This window comes from Trichoderma virens, assembly GCF_000170995.1.
Source record: "Trichoderma virens Gv29-8 chromosome Unknown TRIVIscaffold_5, whole genome shotgun sequence".
Lineage (NCBI taxonomy): Eukaryota > Fungi > Ascomycota > Sordariomycetes > Hypocreales > Hypocreaceae > Trichoderma > Trichoderma virens.
In genome coordinates, this window is record NW_014013744.1 from 2,876,841 (window position 1) to 2,901,232 (window position 24,392).

Here is a 24,392-nt window from a genome sequence, read left to right on the forward strand (position 1 = left end):
GAACCTGTGAAATGCTTTAGGTATTCGTAATTTCAATATTTTAATTGCTGTCAATTGCTCCTATTTACTTTTCTATCCAAGTGCATTCGCGCCATCTTTGCCTCTAACAGGCATGTGAGATATTAAAGCATTGCCGTATAAACTCTACAAATTATACCAAAAGGTTATGGAGTCATCAGATGGGACAAGTCCGGTTCGCTTCAGGGTACCTAGAATAAAATAACACCAGAAGATAAATTAGCTAATATCTTGTATCTTGTTACACTTGCCGACCCCAGACTTTTTCCTAGCTCATTGGTCTTGCTAACTAAAAAGGTAAAATTTTAAACATATGACCAAAATTTGGGTTCAAGATGGCAACGGGTGAAGATAACGGACCGGGTACGGAGTATTAGTGTCGGCCTCACCTGTATCGTTCGTCGTACAAGAAAGCGACACTCCCACAGTGAAACTAGACAAGTTGATAGAGTATTTCCTATTCTGTATACCCCGCGTTGGGGTAGAAAATCTAACCGTCATAGGAATGATTAGCTGCGGGCAGAATGCTTGATAACACCCCACCTTTATCATCGGTTCTTGAACAATCCCTGGAATGTTGGACCCCTGAAGTATATCTAGAACACACTCTCGTTATCATTGGGGCCAGGTCTATCACTTATGATGTTATTTCATTTTCACTCAGCTATTTGTGTCTTCCTTCATTGCTGACAATATGGGCTCCATTGACTTAACCTCGCTGCGCAACATTCGCAAAGTGCTGGTCGCCAATAGAGGCGAGATTGCCGTCCGTTGCATCAAAGCTTGCCGCGAGTTGGGAGTTCATAGCGTCGCTATCATAACAAATGCCGACGCAACTTCATTACATGCCACATTAGCAGACGAGGTAGTCTTGCTACCGGGTGAGGACAACACAGCCTACACAGATGGGTAAGCACAGCGTTGTTTATTGCGAGTATCTACTTTGCTAAATGTTTGTCTCAAAAGTGACGCGATTCTGGACATTTGCAAACGAACAAATGCAAACGCTATCATCCCTGGATACGGCTTCTTGAGCGAAAATGTTGAATTCGCAAACGCCGTTACTTCTGCAGGCATTACTTTCGTCGGGCCCTCCTCAGCATCGATCAATGCGATGGGGCTGAAGCACGAAGCTAGAGCTATCGCCCAAGCCGCAAATGTCCCGGTCATTCCTGGCACACAGCTCCTGGCATCCGCTGGGGCTGCCGTGGAGGCTGCAAAGAGTCTGGGTTGTCCGGTCATGCTGAAGGCCACTGGGGGAGGTGGTGGCATGGGATTACAGATTTGCCGCAGTGAACAAGAAGTCGAGAAAGCATTCGCCATGGTTGAGAGCCGCGCTAGCACGCTCTTCAAGAATAGTGGCGTCTTCTTGGAGAAGTACTACCCGAGTTCACGCCATATTGAGGTCCAAGTCGCCGGCAACGGAGAGATTGTGGTCGCCTTTGGAGAGCGTGAGTGCTCACTACAGCGGCGGCATCAGAAAGTAATCGAGGAGTGTCCCAGCCCCTTTGTGGAGCGTCACCCTGGTCTACGCGAACGGATGCTTCAAGCCGCTGTCAACTATGCGTCACAGCTGAAGTACAAGAGTGTGGGCACAGTTGAGTTTCTCGTGGACGATGAGACAGCCGACTTCTTTTTCCTTGAAATGAACACGCGATTGCAAGTTGAGCATGGAATCACCGAATTGTGCTATGGAGTTGATCTGGTACATCTCATGCTGCGACAAGCTGACTACGAACGCGGTGGCCATATTGGGATTCCATCTGATGTCCTAAAAAGCCTTGGAAGACCCCAGCCACTGGGATCGGCTATCGAAGCTCGGGTGTATGCTGAAGTACCACTTCGTGACTTTGCCCCTAGCCCTGGAGTCTTCCAACACGTACACTGGCCAGAGGGCGAGGGTGTGCGGGTCGACACATGGGTTCGAGATGGCCAGAAGATCACGCCCCTCTATGATCCATTAATTGGAAAGGTCATGGCACATAGCCCTGATGGCCGGGCTGCCGCCCAAAAGAAGATGATTGAAGTACTGGCTGATACGGCTCTTCAAGGCACACAGTCCAATCTGGAATACCTGTCAAAGATTCTTGAGTCTGAGATGTTTATGAGCGGCAACACATTAACCAACTCTTTATCGACGTTCAAGTTTGATAGCTGTTCTTTGCAGGTAATTGACCCTGGTGTTTTCACGACGATTCAGGACTACCCGGGCCGTATTCAGACGCGTCATGGTATTCCGCCCAGCGGCCCAATAGACGATTTCAGTGCTCGAGTGGCAAACATTCTGGTCGGTAACGACCACGGAGTCGAGTTGTTGGAACTCACTCTATCTGGTCCAAAGCTGTTGTTCCACGAAGCAGCTGTTGTAGCAATCTGTGGTGCAGAGCTGCCCGTCACCGTCGATGGTGTATCTCAAGCTATGTGGTCGAGGATCCTCATCAGAAAAGGTCAGATACTCGAGCTCGGCAAAGTGACCGGTAACGGCCTACGAACATATCTTGCCGTGAAAGGCGGGTTCCCCCAGGTCCCCAAGTTTCTTGGATCCAAGTCCACAGCCCCGGAGCTCGGCTTTGGCGGTGTGCAAGGGCGAAAGCTCCAGATTCACGACATTATCGCTCTATCCCCACAATCAAGGTCCTGGGCCGCAGAAGCCACACCTCTATCTTTGCCGTCAAATTTCATTCCCAACTTCACTACTAGTGTGACCGTTTGTTGCATTGATGGTCCGTACGGATCTGAAGATATTCTGACCCCCGAAGGACGCACGACACTGTACGAGGCCGATTGGACGGTCAGTCATAACAGCAGTCGAAGCGGCATACGTTTAGAAGGACCGCGGTTGAAATGGGCTCGAGCATCTGGGGGTGGCGGCGGATCGCACCCGTCCAATGTGCTCGACTATGGTTACCCTAATTGCGGCGTCAATTTCACAGGAGAATTTCCCATCATCTTTGGTCCTGATCGTCCGGACTTGGGCGGTTTCGTCTGTCCAACGACTGTCTGCTCTGGCGAGATGTGGAAGATTGGCCAGTTAAAGCCTGGTAACACTGTACGATTCCGTTCTGTTGCTTACGACACTGCCCTTGAGATTTCGAGAAGAAAAGATGACTTTCTTCAAGCTCTTGTAGCATTTTCGCAGGGAAGTACAAGCCGGATATCTCCTCTCCTTGTCGAGTTCACGGATGAACCCCCGTCTTCGATTTTACACCAGAAGCTGTCCCAGGGGAGTCATCCGCGGGTAACATACCGTCAAGGAGGTGACACAAGCATCATCGTTGAATATGGTGATCAGGTGTCGGATCTGCGCAATACTGCTTGCGTACAGTTTCTCGCCAAACAAGTATCAACTGCAAACCTGCCGAGCGTGTGCAGCGATCCCAACTTCGCCTCTCTCACTGTTCGCTTCGACCCGTTCCAGATGGACCGGTCCAAACTCCTTCAGCAACTCATTCAATTCGACGATCAAATTGGGCAGACTACGGGCATTAAGATACCCGCCCGACAAGTGCGGCTCCCCGTCTGCCTCGACCATTCCTCACTGCAAGAGTCTGCGCAACGGTATATGGACAATATCAGACCTACGGCTGCCTACATGCCGGACAATGTCGAGTATCTTCGCAAGAACAATGCACTCGAGACCCGCCAGGAAGTCTTTGATGCGCTTCTTAAGACACCATGGCTGGCCGTCGCCGTCGGCTTCTACGTTGGAACACCAATATTGTTCCCACTGGACCCTTGGCACGTATTAACCGGCCAAAAGTATAATCCCAGCCGGGTTTATACTCCAAGCGGCTCGGTCGGCCTCGGAGGCTCACTTGTGGCCATCTATCCTGTTGCCGCGGCAGGAGGTTATCAACTTCTTGGTCGAACATTGGGTGGATGGGATGGATCAGGAAGCCGCCCAGGTTTCTCTAGTGAGCGGCCTTGGCTGTTCAACCATCTCGATCTGATAAAGTTTTACGAGGTCTCTGAGGACGAGTACAACAAGATTGAGCGAGACTTTGAGACGGGTCGATATGTTTTTGACATTTCAGAAACAATGCTAGATATGGATGAGTATATTGCCAAATTTGAAGCAGCTGCCAAAGATCCCGCGTATCAAGCCTGGAGGAAGCGTCAAGTCAAAGCGGCCCAAGAGGTAGGAGAGCATGAGCAGCGTCTGTTTGAGGAGTGGACGGCAGCAAAGAATGCAAGAAATGATGATGCAGCTGCTGAGGGTGATGACGCTGATTCTGCGAATGCCGTCTCCATCGAATCGCCTATTAATGCCAATGTTTGGAAAGTGCTTGTCAAGCCTGGTGATGTACTAGAAAAGGGTCAAACAGTGGCGGTACTCGAAGCTATGAAGATGGAGATTAATCTGATTGTGGACGATAGTCAGGCTGGCGCTGTAGTAACGAAGATCAGCCAACCGCCGGGAAGCGTTGTCAGCCCTGGGATGGCGGTTGTGGAGGGTCGGAGGCAAGACTGAGGCGAATAACAAGGGATGAAGAAGGCTCTACAAATTGAACCGTGCCAAGTTGTGTATTAAAATATTCCTTTTTTCTACTGTATAAATAACGGTCTAAATAATTTGGTCGGAAATTCCTCAATTCAAATGGGAATATCTAGACCAATCTCAGGGGTTATCCTGCCTCTCTTTGAAGTGACCCTGACATACCGAATTCTACAACTTGATGAAATCAATGATCTAGGCTAGTGGGTGGTTCGTCCAATCTGATGAGGAACAGTTGATTCTCGTCACGTGCCATCTCTCTTCGACCGGGCCGGTCCATCTATTGTCTACCCGGGCTCTCTTATCTTTAACATATGCACACTGAATTTGCTACTTAATTAGTTCATTGTCATACAACCTAGTAGTGCCTCTTCACCCGAGCTGCAACCGCTCACATCACTCTCATCCTACACTATCATAATCATCCGTCATAACATTGTGGTTGCATTCGGCATTGTATCCACTTCGAGATCTCATACAGCCCGCCCCACCCTTGCATCATGAAGGGCCGCCCTCGGTTCCGTGTGGCTCCATGCAGGTACTGTAACAAGGAGTTCAAGCGACAGGAGCACCTGGAGAGGCACATTCGTACGCGTAAGTATCAAGTACCGCGCTATTGTATTGGCTTTGATGCTGAGACTTGTCTAGATACTCGGGAAAGGCCGTTTGGTTGTGCCTGTGGCCGCACGTTCACAAGACCGTAGGTTATTGCCTCCCCATTGTAGAACCAGCCCAACATACGTTGATAATCGAGGTGCTCATTACATATCATCAGAGATCTTCTAAACCGCCATCGTCGACTATCGCAATGTTCAGGCCCGGCTGCAAGCATATCTCAAGACACATTTAGCAGAGGGCAAGAAGCAAATCCTTCGCCTAAAATTATTTATCAGATATCTCCAACAGAACCTGCTGTTATTTCTCCTTCATTTTCCAATAGCAGCCATGGGAGAACACCTCCACCTCCCGTTTCCTATAGTCCTGATCCTGACCCTGGAGCATCGTTTGTCTTTGCGGGTATTAATACCGAACTTATGACCCAGACATCTGCGACACAAAATGCCATTACAGAACCAACCACCAGGATGAACAATGCCGCGCCTATAGAGTACTCTCAAAAGCAGCTCATGGGTAAATTCTCAATACGCGACCTGGACATGAGCAGTCAGGATCGACAACCAAGCCACATCCCTCGTAATAGCGGTGTTTCGGCTCGCAGCGACGATGAGATGGGCAGGACCATCGAAACTTGTTCTGACTTTATGCCGCTCCAGCTTTTTGATATCGACTTCCTGGCCAATGAACCAGACATGATAAGCGGATACCTCATGGATGTCTTTCCACCGATGGACCACCATCAGCCAACGATTGAGGGCGCATCCGACAGTTACAATGGTACTCAACCACTTCCCGCAGCTCTAGATTCCAATGCTCTAGAGCTATCGACTCTTATGCAAACAGAAATGTCACCATCACAGACCAGGGCTTCTGCGGTTCAATTGGCACCAAGCCAGACGAATCAGGCGCAAAACACGATCGGCCATTCACTTGACACAATTGACGACATCGTAGCAACAAATCCGTGGACTGTGTCGGCAGTGGCTTACGAAAAGCTTACTACCGAAGTTGCAAAACACATCAATGTGTTGCCTGAACCATTCACGCTTCCTAGCCGGCAGACATTATCGAGATATGTTGCGAGTTGGATGCGGAGTTTTCATCCTCATCTACCTTTTATTCATATACCAACAACTTGCCTAGAGTCCAAGGCGCCAATGCTTGTCCTGACTCTTGCAGCAACCGGTTCATTTTATGGGTTTGAACACACGCATGGTTATGCCATGTATTTTATTGCAAAGTCTGTCATTACCCACGAGCTCGAGAAACGTCGCCGAGCCTCTACTTTGCACTTGCTTCGGACTTTTCCACGCTATGCCGGGCTTCCCACCAGTTCTCCTGATGCATCCACGCAGTCATGGGTGACGCCACAACCTGCAACACCCGGCTCGGTCGATATTGAATTGCTGCAGTCCCTATTGGTGCTTGTACTTACCATGGCTTGGCTTGATGGACCGCTCGCACAAGATGCACTTGCCATGAGCAGTCAACTTACCGAGCTTACTCGCGAAGCGTTCAAATATCCAGTTCCAGAAATTGAAGCGGGAAACTGGAGGGCTTGGGCCCGTGAAGAAGAAAGGCGACGTACTCTATTCTCTGCCTACTTTGTGATCAATATCCTCACCATCTGTTTCAACGTACCACCTCAAATCACCAGCTCAGAGGTCAACCTTCCACTTCCATCCTCGGAAGCAGAGTTCAAAGCTCCCAATTCAAACGCATGGCTTAACTTACGGCAAAAGAGTAACTCGCGTCAGCCAGACTTCCAACTCTGTCTTCAGCAGCTGTTATCCGGGAAGTCGCTTGCCAAAGAAGACTCTACCACAGAGTTTGGAAATTACATGCTTGTTCAAAGCCTGCTGATACAGGTGTATTTCGAACGCCAAGTATCATCCGCTGTATTAAACTCATCATCAAGTCTATCACCAGCCACTATTTCACTCTATGAGAACGCCTATAACGCCTGGCAGTCGTGTTGGGATTCGGCTATCGAGTCTGCTTTGGATCCATCTTCTCCTCATGGCCCCTTGGCCTTTAACTCGACTGCCATGCTTCGCTTGGCTCACGTCCATCTCGCAGCTGGCCTCCAAAGTCAGTGCGCTCTCCGATCGCGCGATCCGAGGATTGTCGCTCAGGCATTTGAACCACACCAAAACCCCATTCCACTCCGGTCCCCTCATCTAGATCAAGCAGTTTTTCATGCTATCTGCGCACTGAGGATACCGGTGAGGGTTGGAATAGCGTTTGTCGCGCGCGGCAGAACGGGACATTGGAGTGTTCAGCATGCTATTAGCAACTTTGCATGTGCGCTCCTGCTCACTCACTGGCTCGAAAATCTCTTTCATATGGTATCTACTGATGGAATTGATAGCCTTCGATATGAGGAGAAGCGACTACTATCCATTGTCGATCGGTTAATCGAAGAGACTCATCTGGAGAGCTCTCTAGGCTCAAAAAATGATTACCCTCGCCGCATCCGACGTCTGGCTATTGCTGCAGTAAGACTCTGGGCAGAGACATGCAAGGGGATCCAGGTATTTGAGATTGTTCATGTTGTGGGAGAGACTTTGTCTCTTGTCGCGGAGTCATTAGAAAATCGCTTTCAGATTTGATGAGAATCCTTCAATGAGTCGGGGTTGCCACATATTGATACCACTGCCGCTCTACTGTTTTACTACTGTTATTAATAACCCTCAAACCACCTGTTCATGATGGCAGATTGCTTCTCTTAGTGGTGCTGGAATTTTCTGCCGCTACAATACTAGAGCAGTCTACTTATTACCTTTCGAGTCGTTTAACCATCCGAATAAGTGAAGAAGAGTGACTAGTATTTGATGTTGACTATGATGAAACATGTGACTCATTAAACTTTCCAGAAAGGCTGGATTACTTCTGCCATAAATACCACTTTGCTAGATGTATTCCGATATGAGAAGTTATGTCGGTAGATGCGTAGTGATGCGAAGAAAAGAAAGCATGCTGTTTCTTATCAACTGCAACCTGCATCCATGGTAGCTGTGTATTAGAGTACATGTAAGTTAATATCCGCCCAAGTATCAAAATCGCCGTCGCATGGTACAAACCTACCTTCATAGTAATCCCGCATGTTGTTCCTCGTATATGGCTTGACAACCCGTATAACTGGCCAGTTTCAGACATCACCATCTCCTCTCATCAGATGTGCTTTAGTATGAGTCCAACCTCGGCTTCCGCAACCTTCAGAATATGCTCAGGAGCAAACTTGGGCACCCACCCCAGGGCTTCCGTGCCGTGCTTCAGTGTGAATGTGCATCTGACGGTTCGAATGAAGAACGCGAGCAAACCAGCTATCTAATTTCATGCCCTCAATCACAATAGCAGGAATCCGCGCCTACGTGCTTCCTTTATCAAGTAATCCATGTACGGAATCATAATACTCACTTGCCAGCCAACTGCACCCGCACATAGGCTTTGGGGCATTTCAGCCCACAACTCATTGCCTCAAGAGCTGCATCATCCGCCATAGTAACTCTTTCGTCTTCGATAATACCTTTATTCGCCAAAGCTACCGCCATATAACTATTGAGGTCGTCCCAGGCTACGCTGCCAGGCGAAGGTAGGTAGTAGCCCCGTCGTCCATACCCAACAGTTGTGCTCCCAGAGAGAATGGCGGCAAGCAGTCGAATATAGAAGTCATTGTTATCGCTAATGTGGCATACAGGCCAAGTCTAGGCATTTTCATCATTAGCCCCGCCTCTTCAGATACGAAGACTAGGGGTGGACGAATGACTTACCGGAGAGTTATCGTTAATACAATAGACAAGCCTTACCTCCTTGGCCGCCTTGACAATAGACACAATTTGGCCGGAAATCTTGTTACCGAACCCCAATCCTTCGCCATCTTACATAAATTTAGCACTCAATACCTAATCTCGGACATGCAGTATAACCACGGCAAATCCATGTCTCCAAAGGCAGGTAGAACTCACACACAATGCATGGGGCAACGATGTAGCTCTTAACATCAAGTTCCTCTGCTAAATAGATCACTGTTCTGTTCGTACTGAAAGTTTGGGATGCACAATTAGGCTCGAATCCCTTATATCCTATATGTTAATGTGTAGCCTCAGGTCATGGCCTCTTAGAGATCTGTCCTACCTTTTGGGGTGCCGGGTGAGGTGCTCGGTCTTGCTGCTCCCTCTGGATCTCATACAGTTCGTTGTCTGTATCCAGCAGTGGATCGTCTGTTGGGGCTCTTGCTAAATCCGAGAATAGTTTCGCACCCGAGGTCTAAAGATTGATGTCAGTAGCATGGTATAAAAATGACCGCTTAAAAACAGAGTCTTCTCTAAGAAGACAAACACATATTGTCTCAATAACATAGCCAGCTTGTCCCCCATATATTTCCTCCTCTCGCAGAGTAAGCATCAGGGAGGAGCCGTTACCTACCTGCAAGAAATGAACTCCTGGCCTGTCTGTCGCTGCAATTTGGCTAGAGCTCGGATGAACAGCGTCTGCCTCTCGACGTTCACGACGTCAATGAACAAAACCACGACTGACACCTCGTGGTCTAGGATGAAGCTCTCAATGGCAACTTCATCTCCTGGATCAAACCACGCAGGCTCGGCGCCATAGTCACGGACGGTCTGGGCTTGATTATCGCTGCGAACAAGTCGGTAGATTGTCACATGGACTGGCCACCCTATTCTGTCACTACTAGAATTGCGTAACTGGGCCAGGATGCTGCCGCCCAGATAGCCGGAGGCACCAGTTAGGAGGATATTGTGCACCATTCCTTGCTCCAATTATGCGATGGATGGGAACAGTTTAGCGGGCTAATTCGCAGAATTGATTAAAGCCAACTTGATGAAAGTGAACAAAGATGAATTTCGGAAAGAAAATGAATGTGAATGATCCTAGCTTTTGACTCTGTAATGGAAAATAGTATAAATTTCACACATGATGCGGCTTATTGGGGGAGGAGCCAGAACAGCATTTCTACGCTTTTTATCTTCAATGACGAACGGAGCATTGTAGTTCTAGCCAATTACGTAGTAGAGGCCTGCGACGACTATCTATTACTTTTATTAGATGAAGAAAGTGGGCGTTTACAAATCGACGATTCTTTCCCATGAATTGGAAGTAGGTGTTTACAAATTAATTATCTCTTACGAATGGAAAGACAATGTCGACACATCTAGTGTCAAAACATATTCCCTATATGAAGATCTCAACAATAGAAACCTACATGAAATTATGTTGTGTCGATTGAATTCATAGTAAAAGTTAGGGTGAACTTGGCTACTTCAACTGATCGAGCATGTTGGCACACAATCCAGTCCTTGAAGTACTCAGTCAGTCTTTTTGTCTTGCGCCTGGTGCAGCTCAACAATCATGTCATTGCGGCATTGGTGACTTTGTGTCACATTGACCCTGCGCAGCCAGCATTGGAAGGAATTGATCCAGTCATTTGTTGCTATCAAGTTATTGTTGAATTAAAGCGTTTTGTAGTTGCAACGCGGAATATGCCAGTAGTATAAATTCCCCGCCGTAAGATGAAAGAAAATAATAATAATCTTCAGTCAGACGTCTGGTGGAGTGCCTAGCATATCACAATACATGTAGAGAGTGTCAGGTGGTTTTGTATTGTGCCCTGCTTTCGTATATCCTATCTAGTTTTAGCTAAAAGAGAGTGAAAAGGGCAAAAAAGTCCACTGAAGGTTTTAAGCGAAAACAGATGAGGGTTATAAGTACCCCAGCGTGGAACGGGTGCATAATACGCACCAAGAGTGACGGCGGGTTCGAGATACCCGTTGGCTCCACCCTTCGTGACCAACTGTTCGCTACGCTTACAGTTAGGCCAGAAATTACTAAAATAACTAAAAAATTAAAATATTTTAATTTATAAAGGAAATATATTAAATTTAATATTAATTTCTTTATTATTAATTTATAATTAATTTTTTTAAATAATTAAAAATTATATTAATTTATTTTTTATAATATTTTTTTTTAATAATTTTTTTTTATATTAATTTAAATAATAATTTTAATTTAAATAAAATTAATAATAATAAATAATTTTAAAAAAATTTATTATTAATATTATTAATAAAATTAAATAAAAATTTTTATAATATTTTTTATATTATTTTATATATTTTTTTATATAATTTTATTATTTTTATTATTAATATTATTAAATAATTTTATAATAATATTTATTAAATTATTTATTATTATATTTTAAAAATATTTAAATATTTAATTTAAAATATATAATTTAATTAAAATTTATTATAAAACTTTTTTTATATATTATAATTAAAATTTTAATATATTAATAATAAATAAATTTTTTTTATAATTAATAAAATAAAAATATTTTTTATTTTAAATTTTAAAAATAAAATTTTTTTTATATTTTTTTATAATATTAAATTATATTTTTTTTATTATTTTTTTTAACTTAATAATTTATTATTTAATTTAAATTTTATAATATAATATATTAAATTATTTAAATTTAAAATTAATAATTTAATAATTTTTTTATAATTATATTTTTATTATTTTAATTTTATTAAATTTTTTTTAATTAATTATTTTATTATTTAATTTAATTAAAGTTTATAATAATATAAAAATTATTAATTAATTTAATAAAGTTTTTATATTTTTAATAATTTAATAATTTTTTAATATATTAATTTTAATTAATTATAAAATAATTAATATATTTTTTTAATATATAAATTTTTATAATTATATAATTAATTTAATAAAAGTTTTTATAAATTTAAAAATTTATAAAATTATTATATTTTTTATAAATATTATATATTAAAATTAAAATTTAAAAAAATTAAGTTTTTTTAAATAAAAAATTTAAAAATATTAAATTAATATTTTTTTTTATTATTATAAAAATATTTTTATTATTAATAATTATATATTAAAAAAAATATTTATTTTTTTAAATTTTAAAATAATATTATATTTTATAAAATTTTTATTATATATTATTTAAAAAATATTAAAAAAATCTTTTTTTATAAAAATAAAAATGTTTTTAAATAATAATTATTATAAAATTTTTTAATAAAAAAACTTAAAAAATTAAAAATATTAATATTAAAAAATTAAAAAATATAAATTAAATATAATAAAAATATTATAATAATAATATTAAATTAAATATAATATTTAATAAAGTTTAATTTTATATAATATATAAAATTATTAATAATAAAAAAATAATATATTTTTTTATTTTTAAATTTTTAAATAAATAAAATTTTATATAATAATAATTATAATTTATAAAAGTTTTATAATTATATATTATAATTAAAATATTTATTAAATTTTAATTTAAATTATTATATTTATATTAATAATTATTAAAATTATATATTAAAATTTTATTAAAAAAATTTTAAAAATTAATTAAAAAAAATAAATTTATTAATAATATTAATTAATTTTATTATTATAAAAATTTTTTAATTATTTAAATTAAAATTTTTTAATTAATATAATTATATTATATATATAATAATAATTTAAATATATTTATAAAAATAATTAAATTAAATATTATATTTATTTTTATTTTAATATTTTAATATATTAATATATTAATATAATAATTTATAATAATATTTTTTAATTTATTAAAAAAAATTATTAAATTTATTATATTTAATATTTTAAATAATTTTTTATATTTTTAATAACTTTAATATATAATTTTTAAATTTTTAAATAATTTAAAAATTATTAAATATATATTTTTTTTATAAATTTATAATTTAAAGATTTTTTTATTATTAAAAATTATTAATAATAATTATTATTTATAATTTTATAAAAAAAAACTTTTTTTATTAAAATTATATTATATATATAATAAAAAAAATATTTTATTTTATTTATTAAAAAATATAATTAATTAAATTATTAAAAAAAAAATTAAAATATTAAAAAAAAAAAAATTATATATTAAATAATAATAAAGTTTATATTAAAATATATAATAATAGTTTATATAAAATATATTTTTTAAATTTTTAAAAATTAATTATAATTAATTAAAATAATAATTATAGTTTTAAAAATAAAAGAAAAAAATTTATTATTAAATTTAATAATAATTTTAATTATTAATAATATATTATTATTATTATTTTTATATAAATTATATAAAAGTTAAAACTAAATTAGGTTTATTTTAATTTTTCCGTTGTTTTAGTAATTTCTGGCTTGACTGTGAGCGTAATGAACAGTTGGTTACGAAGGGTGGAGCCAACGGGTAATAAGCCCGACGGGAGCACCGCTCCTGGAAACAGCAGACTCAGTCAAAACTACGCAGAAACCGAGAAGTCCACAACGGGTCCCCACCACAGTTATACGAGACGACGACCTCGTCCAGTTCGAGGTCTTGGGACGCTGCCGATTTTTGGCCAATGGCGTCGACAAATTGAACAGTCTTAAGGCCAACAAAGGGGGCCAGAGAGACTAGACCCGGCTGAAAGAAGAGTTGAAAGCGAAACCGTCGAGGGACTCAAGCACCACGGCACAAGCAGCCTGCCTAGGCTTCGCCATGGACATGAGAGAATTAGTCTTCATGAGAAAGGAGACACCAAAAACCCCAAGAGGCCAACAGCCCACAGAGGGGCGGATCTATCCAGAAGTCAACTGCAACAACCTCAAAGGCATCGTGACAAAGAGCGAGCCAGCTCAGACAATGACTGGGCAGGCCGTGATTCCACACTTTCTGATGACCGTGCCGTTGAACCTCAAGGCGGCAAAGAAAATCGTCTCTGGCGCTGCCTTGGAAGAGTTTTGTACCACTCCTCAAGAACAGGCCTTCTACACACACGCCACAGACTGAATAATCGAGAACATTAAGAAGGGGAGGACATGAACTCACCAACAATTATTTAGGTATAATGCCACTAACGAACTTTAATAATTTTTCTGCTACTCTCTGCTACTACCGCTACTCTCTGCTACTATCACTACTTTCTGCTACTATCACTACTTTCTATTATCGCTACTCTCTGCTACTTTCTGCTACTTTCTGCTACTTTCTGCTACTATCTGCTACTATCTGCTACTATCTGCTACTATCTGCTACTATCTGCTACTATCTGCTACTATCTGCTACTATCTGCTACTATCGCTACATGTACTTTCTACTACTATCGCTACTTTCTGCTGCAGGTGTGCTCTCTGCTACTCTCTGCTACTATCGCGACCCTCTGCTACTCTCTACTGTATGCCTGCCCTCTGTCGAGCACTGTGGGGCCCTAATTCTGACTGCCGTCAACTGTGAATAGCAACTTTCAGTGGCCATACCCGCTGAATCCACTAAACCCCACCACTAACTTCGCTGAACCCCGGCTTATGGCCAGCTCAATCTCAACTCCATATTAGTCCACGTATGATGTTTCATTCAAGCTCCCGTCCCCGAATCATCACCTTCACTCGCCTCCCATGAGCCCATAATGTCGCCTCCAAAGGACACCAATCTGGAGCCCCCCAAAGACATCTCCATCACCAAAACAGACACATCAAATACATCCTCGCGGCCTGCAAGCGCCAACTCCAGCAGCCCCTCCGTCATCAAAGGCGCCTCCCTTCTCATCATCCTCCAGGTAGCATCTCGTCTCATCACCTTCATCGCCAACCAGCTTCTCCTCCGCTTCCTGACCGCGCCTCTTCTGGCTCTTTCCACACAACTTGAGGTCTACTATCTCTCCGTTCTCTTCTTCGCCCGCGAGAGCTTGCGAGTGGCTATTCAGCGCCAGGGGATCGCTGGAGCGGCAAACACAGAGGATGGCGTTGCTGCTGACGAAGCTGCTGTTGCGCGGAGAGAAGGGCAGGCGGTGGTGAATCTGGGGTATATTGCTGTGGCATTGGGCAGCATCGTCAGCGTGGCCTTGGGATGGATGTATCTTGCGTCTGCTCCCGCTACCACTCTCCAGACGCCCTGGCTCGTCGAGTCGCTTTGGCTCTATGGCATCGCTGCCATGGTCGAGCTCCTGTCCGAGCCATGCTTCGTCTTGATGCAGACGCGTCTTCAATTTGGCACTCGCGCGACAGCTGAATCCATTGCAACTTTTCTCCGCTGCATCGTCGTTTTTGGTTCTGCTGTTTGGGCCTCTCAACAGAGCTTGGATATCGGCGTTCTCCCTTTTGCGCTAGGACAGCTCTCATATGGCGTCTCCCTTCTTCTGGTCTATTTCGCCGCAGGATATCGCCTTGCACTCGGCACCGGATTCTCACTTCTACCAACACGACTCACTTCCAGCAAAGGCGTCGTTTTTGTGCTGTCATACTTTTACAAGCCGACCATCAGTCTTGCGGGGAGCATGATGGCCCAAAGCGTGGTGAAGCATCTCCTTACGCAGGGCGACACCTTTCTCATCTCCCTCTTCTCTACTCCAGAAGTGCAAGGCGTATATGCCCTAGCGAATAACTACGGCAGTCTTCTCGCCCGTCTACTCTTTCAGCCTGTCGAGGAAAGCAGTCGTAGTTACTTTTCACGCCTTTTATCGTCACCGTCTACATCCAACAACGGCCAGCCCTCGTCACAGCCATCCTCATCCGTCAAGGAGGCGAAGCGCAACTTATATACAATCTTACGTCTATACATTCTCTTGTCCGCCATCATTGTCAGCATTGGGCCTTTCGCAGCCCCCGCACTCCTTTCCATCGTGGTAGGCAGCCGCTGGACTGGTTCAGGAGCTGGCCAAGTTTTGGGAACGTATTGTTTCTACATCCCCTTCATGGGACTCAACGGAATTACCGAGTCTTTTGTTGCTTCTGTCGCCACTGAGGCTCAAGTACATCGCCAATCGTTTTGGATGGGTATCTTCTCAGCCGTTTTTGCGGCATCCGCCTTCCTTCTTATGAGTGTCTTTCCACTCGGTGCCCAAGGTCTCGTTTATGCCAATAGTATCAACATGCTGTGTCGAATTATCTGGAGTGGCACCTTCATTATCGGCTTCTTCAAGTCTCACGGCCTCGATTTTGCGCCTGCATCACTATTCCCCACAACCACAATCGCCGTCTCGCTATCGACGTTGGGACTCTTACAATGGTTAGGCGTTCAAAACGATGGCGAGGAACGACCATTTGCAACGCTGATCAAGATTGCTGGCTCTGCCATTCCATTACTACTTCTAATGTACGTCGATGCATTTCTACATGCTATGCTTTTTTCTCTCTTCAAGATACACAGTCGTCTAACATGGTGCTGTAGTGTATTTCTAGAGCGCAAGTTTCTTCTCGAATGCTTCCAGTCTATCCGAGGTCGCAAAGCAAGCAAACGCGAGTAGTAACAAAGTAACACAAAAAAGAAAGAAGAGAGTAAAAGAGACCCATTTCCCGTGCAAAACATACCCATGCTTTTATATTAGTCGAATGTAATCTTTGTTGCCTTTTGGTTCGGATCGACGTCCTTGAAGAAGCCGCCGTACATGTCGTGCGTCTTCTTCTTGACAACGGTGCCAAACTTCATCAGCTCATCGGGAACAGGCTGGTTAGCGCCCTTGAGGATGTTGATGAGACTGTTTACTCCACGTCAGCTTTCCTCTCCTACTATGACATTGTAAGATGAGTTGGGGGCTACTTACGATCCGGAGTGCGCCTTGTCTTGAACAGTAAACATTGTGATGGCCTCACCGGTCTTGCCGGCTCTGCCTGTTCGTCCAATACGGTGAACGTAATCCTCAATGGTCAGAGGGAACTAAGGGGGAAACAAGTTAGAGACTGTACAGATTCGTGATTCGTGGCCAAACTTACAGTAACGTTGATGACCAGCTTAACTTCGGGGATATCCAATCCTCGAGCAGCCACATCCGTAGCGACCAAGACTGGTGTCTTGCCAGTCTTGAAGGCCTCCAAACTTCTTGTTCGCTGCTCCTGTTTCAAGTCACCGTGAATGCCACCGACGCGAACGCCCTTGCGGCTGAGGAAGCTCTCGACACGGGTTGCCTCCTTCTTGTACAGGCAGAAGACCAAGATACGGTCATCCTTTTGCTTGCCCTGCTGGTGTTGCTTGATGATTTGCAAAAGTCGGAATTCCTTGTCCTTGCCATCCATAACCTCGACCTTCTGCGAGATGCGCGTGTTAGCCTGGAGCTCAACGGAGCCGTTCTCAGTCTCCTTGCCACGGGATCCGATGGTGATCTTGACTGGATCAACCATGAAGGTGGACGCCAGGCTTTGAACGGACATGGGCCATGTGGCAGTAAACATGAGCGTCTGTCGCTCCTCCCGGGGAGGGCAGGCACCAAGAATCATCTTGATATCCTCCTCGAAACCCTTGTCCAGCATACGATCGGCCTCGTCCAAGACGGCAAATCGGCAGCCGCTCAGGTCGACGGTCTCATCGGACATGAAGTCCTTCAATCGACCAGGAGTAGCGACAATGATGTCAGCACCCTTCTGGAGTAGCGCTCGCTGATCATCCTTGGAGGCACCACCGTAGAGACAGACGCACTTGAGTCTGAGCTGGGAAGCCAGACGAGCCAATTGCTCATGAGTCTGCATAGCCAGCTCTCGGGTGGGCGAAACAACAACGGCCTTGACGCCCTTCTTGTTAATGAGAGAAATGGACTCAACACAAGGGAGAGCAAAAGCCATAGTCTTGCCGGAACCCGTCTCAGCAACACCGACGACATCACGCCCTGAAAGCGTAGATGGCCACGAAGCAGCCTGGATGGGGGTAGGGGCTTTGTAGCTAGCAAACGGCGACGGCTTCTTCTCCAGCAAGTTGGTAGAAGGCAGGTGGTGGAACTCGGTGACAGGTCGCAGCTTGCCAGTGGTGTTTCGGGGGTCAGTGATGACAATCTCGTTCTTGGAAAAGTACTCGTCGATTTCGGATTGCGGAACGTTGGACAGGCTCATCGTCTGGACGTATTCGCGACCGTTGGAGGATTCTTCGGACGTCTTGCCGTTGGTCTCCTTGGCTTTGCGCTCTTTCTTGGACTTTTTCTTGTCTTCGGCGGGCTTCTCGGCTTGGTCGACGTCCATGCTCTCGGACTGTTCCTCTGTAGCCTGTTGAGCGCTTTCATCTTCATCCTGAGACTGCTTGGACTTCTTGTCCTTCTTCTCTTTCTTATCCTTCTTTGACTTCTTCTTTTCCTTCTTGCTCTCTGCGTCGGCGCTCTCCTCTGCGGGTGCGTCATTCACGTCCTCATCCTCGGTAGACTTGGACTCCTCCACCTTTCTCTTCTTGTCTTTCTTCTCTTTCTTCTTCTCCTTCTTGTCCTTCTTCAGACGCGCCTTTTCGGCATCGTCACCGGCGCCGGTAACCTTGGATTTCTTGACCGGGCGATTCTCGGCCGCGCTGTCGTCAGCCTCGGCACGGAGGTGCTTGGTAGCAGCCATTTTGAATAGTTGATTGGAATGAGAAAGTCGAATCGATCTTGCCTCAATTGGTAACCCAGGATCAATCGTCTCTCTGGATTGTTGCGACGAGATGGACCGATTTCTGCGGCGCAAAAGCTGGTGGGTCTTGGGCGATGATAAAAAAAAAAGTTGGGAAAAAGTCGTTATCGATAGCGATCAGGCCCCACTTCGTTTCATGGTACGACCGCGATCTCTGCTGACTAAGTTGTTTTCTGTCTGAGTTGCTTCAATATCCATCCATAATGCCTCAATGGAGCACTAGATGGCTTCACAATTAGAGACCTGATATCAACGGCAATCCAGTTCCTCTACACACATAATGACCATTAGTTATCTTTCACTGTTCTAATTCTTCCCTCCACGACTCCTGACCTCTTCTCCATGTTCAGTCGTGACGCCTTTCCTCTGATGACCCCTCCTTGCACATGTCTTCCTATAAGGTACACAAAGCAAGCATCAATAAACTTGTGTCCACACAATCGTTATATGTGGTCTGTGATGAAGCATATATACACGCTACTTATGATACATTTCTATAACCAACTTCTCCTGTGATACTGGCCCAGCTGGGACGTAACTTAGCAGCTCTTTCGCATACGATGCCGCGGCCAATGCTGCGAATCCTTGCCACTTCTCATTCTTATGTGAATCGGCATAATCACAGATCCCCCGGACGACGATACAAGGAAAATCCATCATCACACCAGCCGCCTCCATGTCGTAGCAGATTGCTCCTGTTTCCTTGCGAAGTTGCTCTCTTGTCCCCCCGTGTCTCATCTCTGCGTTTCCAGACGCAACAATACCGTAGTGTACGTGGGGATCAGCTGCTTCCCGTCTATTTCTGTGTTCTTCCCAGTCTGTCAGACATCCATCACAAGTAGGTGCAGTCTCAGGATGCTCATAATGCATCTGGAATAGTCGGTCGGCTGACGAATCAGGACGACCAAAATTCTGACGAGTTCGTTCATTTCTTTGAAGAGCTTTCTCCATGTATTCTGGAAACCTCGGATCGTCTGTCAATGCAGCTGCTCTCATATTTGCAACCGCAGTGATAAGCGACCGAGGTGGAGCATTCAAAGAGCCGGTTCGCATTAGTTTTCCCTCTTCTACAATTTTCCCCATGTCATACTGAAGTACGCCGCCGCATGTGCCTTCTGGGTAGCTGACGATGATGTCGCCAAGCCGAATGTCACGGACCAAAGACGGGATGCCCGATGCGATGCCCACCATCAGCCCGACCCGTAGAGATGGAGAAAATGTTCGCATCATATTGATTACTACAGCTGTGGCTGATGTAGTTCCAGATTGTCCTAGGCCAGCAATTGCAACATAATGTTTGCCAATTCGCCCCAAGGTGTAAGAGTTCGTATCTCTGCTGTCCTGCTCATCTAGGATCCCGAAATTCGCATCCAGCATCTCTATAGCTGCGGCAACGTCGACTGGCAAAGCACATATCCAACCGATCTGGAATTTCTCGCGAGCTGGAAGCGACATAATGATCTTTGGAAGGAATTCTACTAACGGTGATTGGTTGCTACAGGTCAGCTGGCCGGACCGCGCCTGTCAAGAAGGGCCTCTCTCGTCAAGCTATGTACTTGGGCTCAATGGTGTGAATGGTGCGGGGTTGCAATTACCAAGGCCTACGAAACTCATCTGGTTACCACCATTTATCTACCTATATACGTGATCAAACGTGATGAGTTGCCTTTGGAAGGAAGTGGCTAGACTGGATTGGGCCAAATTGACCCGCAGAATCAACTTATTAGATACGTTGAGGAATTATGGGGAGGCGAATTACACGGAAACATGCCAACATGCCTGGGTAGGCTTACTTTTGTTCTCCATTCTCGGTGGTAGAGGTAGCGAATCATAAATCAAGAGGTCCAATTCGGTGTCATACCGGCGAGTCTGAGTGTAGTATAGAGCTGTTTGCCAGTTTACTCCTAGTAATATTGGTCTGATAAAACAGCGCCTCCATCACCCCTCTATGAAAGCTAGAAGGTTGTATAAACTACCTAGTAACAGCAAGACGCTGAGCAGTGTACATATATTTTCTGTCTCGTTTTTATGTTGAGCACATGCTAATAAATCATGTATTATTTACATACACCTCCTTGGTAGCTATTAGTTGGTACTTTATCCATGAATTTAATCGTCTGGATGAACACTGCAGGAGATTCTGAGGGTGAGTTTGGGGGGGTTGTTTACATGTATGTAGATAACTGATGTACGTACATGTATGTATACGCCTGCATCATGTGTCGTTGCATCTATTGTCTCCATTGTGCCCATAGTATGGGGCCAAAAGGAGGTAATATTTCATCCAAGCAATTATTAGAGGATAGATACCCTTCATCCCTACCTGCCGGTGTCATCTTCTGATCACTCGACGCCCTGCCACGTCTTATTCTAGGCTGTAGGGAGACTTTTTCTATTTTAGCCATGGTGATGCCGCTCTGCAATGCGGCGCCTCCGTATTGGTTAGAATTCATCATCTGGAGAGACACTCAGCCGCGCCAGTCAAACCAACAGGTTAGAAGTACATGTATACATATCCCCGCCCCCAAACCCCCAAGTAAATGTTAGAGCTGGTTTTCCATCTGATTCATCTCTAGGGCTCTTCAATGATATACCCACATCAAGTTACCCCATATAGCAGAAGCTCATGGAGATCGACCGCTTCACAAAGTATCTCGCTGCTACCGGCCTCTCAGCTCGGGAGGCTGAGATCCGGACATATGTAGCACAAGGCGCCAAAGATGTACGCGCCATCATGACTTCTCCATTATCGCCTGACGATTTACAGCAGATCGCGGCTCGCGAGGTTCACCCAACCACTCGCGGACGCCAAGTCGCTGGTATCATCTGGTATCTCACTTCGCTGGCGGTTGAACGAAACCAGGCCTTTCTGTCCGGCGCTTTCCTCTGCCTTGACCCTCATGGCCAACTCTCTGCTTTCTTTTTGGCCATAGGTACTCCGCGAACGAGCAGCCACCTCAGACGTCACAGCGCGCCAGGCTGTACTGGAGGAGTTGACCTCGTTGTAGACGGTACTTTGCCGCCAGTCGCCAACGATCACCGACATGTATTGTTCATAGCCATAGCTAATGACAAACATCGTGGTACCTGCTTGTTTCTCAAACCTGAACCCTATGGCGTCTCCGGATTCAAGGACTTTGGCCACCATGCTGATCGCTACGTTCGCTCACTCGCGCGCCGGTTCCGATTTGGTGGCAACGATCGCGACGGCATGTGAAAGGAACGTATACCAGATCGTTTTGTCAAGGCCTTTTCCGAAGCAGTGGCCCATATTCCAGATGGCGTGAGTGCTATTGAAGAGGTTGGCAGAAAGGGAGCAGGCGAAGGCATTGCCGGTATGCATGCCTATCTTACCACCAAGACGCGTGACAAGAGGCTCTCAAAGCCTTCTATGGTGGAATTGCTGCGTCAACTTGAGGCAGAGTACGACTTTGTCAGTTTGCGATTTGGCAACGAGGTATGCTTCGATCTCGGGGCCGAGATTTCCAGGCCACTGCCTGGAGCGCCAGGAGTTCTCGGCCCATCACCGTCTCTTTTATGGCTCAAGGTTGGAGAACCAAAGACTGAGATTTCTGTAATAACTACAGAAATGCTTGAGTCAGTCACAGGTCTCTAAACCTGTATAGGATGCCCTTGACTTATAGCCCATGTTGCTTCAACCGCGGAACCATTGCTCTGCCATCTCCCTCGTCGATGCCTGTGTTCTTCGGACGTTGACGGGAAAATGTCTGAAGGCGTTCGTTTCTAGGTAGCTTCAGAATAACAAGGCGCTATTCGTTAAGTTCATACCACTCGCATCAATGTATTTTTCGTTGGATCTTGAGCACTGTTCAGCATCCGACTGGTGGCAATGTGGGTCACGGATCGGCCGTTGAAAGAGACGGAGTGGAGCTAAATCGAATACCCATTAGTTAGCTGTTAAGGCAGGCTTCAGAGGGTCTACTTAAGTAGTAGCTGACTTACATGTCAATATAGAGCGTGAATCTCTCTCGTGGCAGATGCTGTCCATACCAACTTATCCAAACAGGGAGGCTCGAGCCTTATGAAGCGCTTACTTATCTGCAAAGGTCAGTTAATACTGCAGCACGCGTCATGCAGTATCGGCGTATTTATGTTCCTTTTCCTGGCGAAGCCAATAACAAGGCTGCGCTTCTCCTCAACCCCCGTCCAATATTCTCTCATGTTTCATGCGTCGTACAATGCCCATCATGGCACCTCTCGTTCTGGCTCCTAATGTTGTCCAGCGTATTATCTATTTCCTCATTCACAATGATTGTCTCCCTGTCGACCGGCACGCCAAACGTGTTCCAGATCTTGCAAAATATGCCACGATCAGCCGCATCTGGCAAGACGGGATTGAACGTGAGACTTTCGCCTCCTTGCGCCTCGATTTCGGACGACTATCAAAGGCCACATCCATTGTAACATCCCAGCGCCGTCGATACGTTCGGACTATTAAACTCGACGTCGCACTACCTAAGTCTGGGCCTGTGGAAAGTCCAGAAACTGATGAAGAGAAGCTTCGAAACAACCGCGCCCTCCAAGCTACCTTTGAAATGTTTATGCAAGTTATGAGTCTGTGGGAGGCGAAAGATGTACAGCGTGAAGGTATCAAGCTATACGTTGATACATCTACCCCCGATGACGCTGTGAGCGGGCGACTCGACTCTCCAAGCTCATGGAAAAGACAAGAGCAACTCGAGAGAAGACGTGTCTTATCGTTGTTGGAACTGACAAACCCCGGTCGCATTACCGACTACCCCCCAGTTGTGGCTATAACTGAGTACAAAGGGAATAGCTCAGAAATAAGTATTCACATCTCTGCAGTGGCGACTTGCGTTCTGCTGTCAAAGTTACCAGCCGTAAAAACGGCGTTTATCGACTGGTGGAGGTGTAGCCACTTTTCGAGAGTTCGGCCAAGTATGTTTCTCGTTTTTGGGAGATAGGTTATAACGAACAACTCATATGACTGACGTATCGAAAAACAGGTCTTTCAGCCGCTATATCTCAGATTAATCAACCCATGGATGAGTTGTGCATCTCGGACAGCAGTCTTACATTCGGCGATTGGCTTACATTTACTCCACCATCTGCCACTTCAATGCAAGAATTAGATGAGCTTTCTATCTCTATACGCAATTTTTCTCAGCGTCTAAAGAGGCTTGAGCTTTATGACATCTTAATCAGCGATGAACTCTTCTTTCCCGGAACTCTTTCTCTGGGGATGGCACCCCGATGGGACCGATTGGTCAAGCTCAATTTACACTATCTACCAGTCACCCATGCTGGTGAATGGCTTTTCCTTCCTGACCCAGATGCATCCAGCTCTTTCGAAGGAGAATTGAACAGTGGTGGCTTATCATTATCTTGTGGTGACATGCCGATTGGAGAGTCACACCCCAAACCAAGTATTGCTGCGCCTGCCATGCAGCGATTTTATCTGTCTGTGGCACGCGCGGCTCTACAGATGCCACAACTGCGGCAAATGAAGCTTATAGCGCAACTTGAAAATAGCATCAGCTGGCATAAGTGCTGGCATAAGTTCCGGTATTATACCACGGAGCTGGTGGCAGAAGCACTCTGGACGAGCAGCTCGGGTTTTGTCCCTGACAATGAGGTGTTGGATTGCTGGCGAAAGGTACCGAAAAAGCACCTGAAGAAAGAGCTCTTGGTGGAGATTTCAAATGATGAGAATGCTGTGGAGAGCTTAGGAGATGATGAAAGCGACATGGAGGAAAGTGATGAGAAACTGGGCGTTGCTTAGTCCTAAATTTGTTATGGTTCATTGAAGATTATGAGGTTGTGCATGACATAGTGG

General features: G+C 44.3%; 8 protein-coding genes across 8 annotated transcripts; 5 read left to right on the forward strand and 3 right to left on the reverse strand.

Annotated features, from left to right (window-relative positions):
- Positions 1-712: 712 nt before the first annotated feature.
- On the forward strand, positions 713-4,489 carry TRIVIDRAFT_67729 (uncharacterized protein; the record flags this gene model as incomplete). The annotated part of the gene is made up of 2 exons (XM_014102823.1): positions 713-927; positions 985-4,489. 2 exons carry the CDS (start codon positions 713-715, stop codon positions 4,487-4,489), a joined length of 3,720 nt encoding a protein of 1,239 aa, XP_013958298.1.
- Positions 4,490-5,013: 524 nt separating this feature from the next.
- On the forward strand, positions 5,014-7,743 carry TRIVIDRAFT_67730 (uncharacterized protein; the record flags this gene model as incomplete). Its single annotated transcript, XM_014102824.1, has 3 exons — positions 5,014-5,107; positions 5,162-5,213; positions 5,454-7,743. 3 exons carry the CDS (start codon positions 5,014-5,016, stop codon positions 7,741-7,743), a joined length of 2,436 nt encoding a protein of 811 aa, XP_013958299.1.
- Positions 7,744-8,305: 562 nt separating this feature from the next.
- On the reverse strand, positions 8,306-9,903 carry TRIVIDRAFT_190948 (uncharacterized protein; the record flags this gene model as incomplete). Its single annotated transcript, XM_014102825.1, has 5 exons — positions 8,306-8,423; positions 8,552-8,838; positions 8,905-9,011; positions 9,100-9,164; positions 9,560-9,903. The coding sequence occupies 5 exons, from the start codon at positions 9,901-9,903 to the stop codon at positions 8,306-8,308; spliced, it is 921 nt and encodes a 306-aa protein (XP_013958300.1).
- Positions 9,904-14,622: 4,719 nt separating this feature from the next.
- Positions 14,623-16,080, forward strand: TRIVIDRAFT_112056 (uncharacterized protein; the record flags this gene model as incomplete). The annotated part of the gene is made up of 2 exons (XM_014102826.1): positions 14,623-15,674; positions 15,798-16,080. Coding segments are annotated over 2 exons (1,335 nt in total), but the record flags the coding sequence as incomplete, so codon positions are not given.
- Positions 16,081-16,257: 177 nt separating this feature from the next.
- Positions 16,258-18,502, reverse strand: TRIVIDRAFT_89504 (uncharacterized protein; the record flags this gene model as incomplete). The annotated part of the gene is made up of 4 exons (XM_014102827.1): positions 16,258-16,689; positions 16,756-16,868; positions 16,925-18,085; positions 18,152-18,502. 4 exons carry the CDS (start codon positions 18,155-18,157, stop codon positions 16,536-16,538), a joined length of 1,434 nt encoding a protein of 477 aa, XP_013958302.1.
- A 549-nt stretch (positions 18,503-19,051) lies between these two features.
- Positions 19,052-20,029, reverse strand: TRIVIDRAFT_45660 (uncharacterized protein; the record flags this gene model as incomplete). Its single annotated transcript, XM_014102828.1, has 1 exon — positions 19,052-20,029. One exon carries the CDS (start codon positions 20,027-20,029, stop codon positions 19,052-19,054), a length of 978 nt encoding a protein of 325 aa, XP_013958303.1.
- Positions 20,030-21,200: 1,171 nt separating this feature from the next.
- Positions 21,201-22,200, forward strand: TRIVIDRAFT_190951 (uncharacterized protein; the record flags this gene model as incomplete). The annotated part of the gene is made up of 3 exons (XM_014102829.1): positions 21,201-21,765; positions 21,808-22,121; positions 22,183-22,200. 3 exons carry the CDS (start codon positions 21,201-21,203, stop codon positions 22,198-22,200), a joined length of 897 nt encoding a protein of 298 aa, XP_013958304.1.
- A 582-nt stretch (positions 22,201-22,782) lies between these two features.
- TRIVIDRAFT_67735 (uncharacterized protein) lies at positions 22,783-24,338 on the forward strand (the record flags this gene model as incomplete). Its single annotated transcript, XM_014102830.1, has 2 exons — positions 22,783-23,494; positions 23,563-24,338. 2 exons carry the CDS (start codon positions 22,783-22,785, stop codon positions 24,336-24,338), a joined length of 1,488 nt encoding a protein of 495 aa, XP_013958305.1.
- Positions 24,339-24,392: the final 54 nt, after the last annotated feature.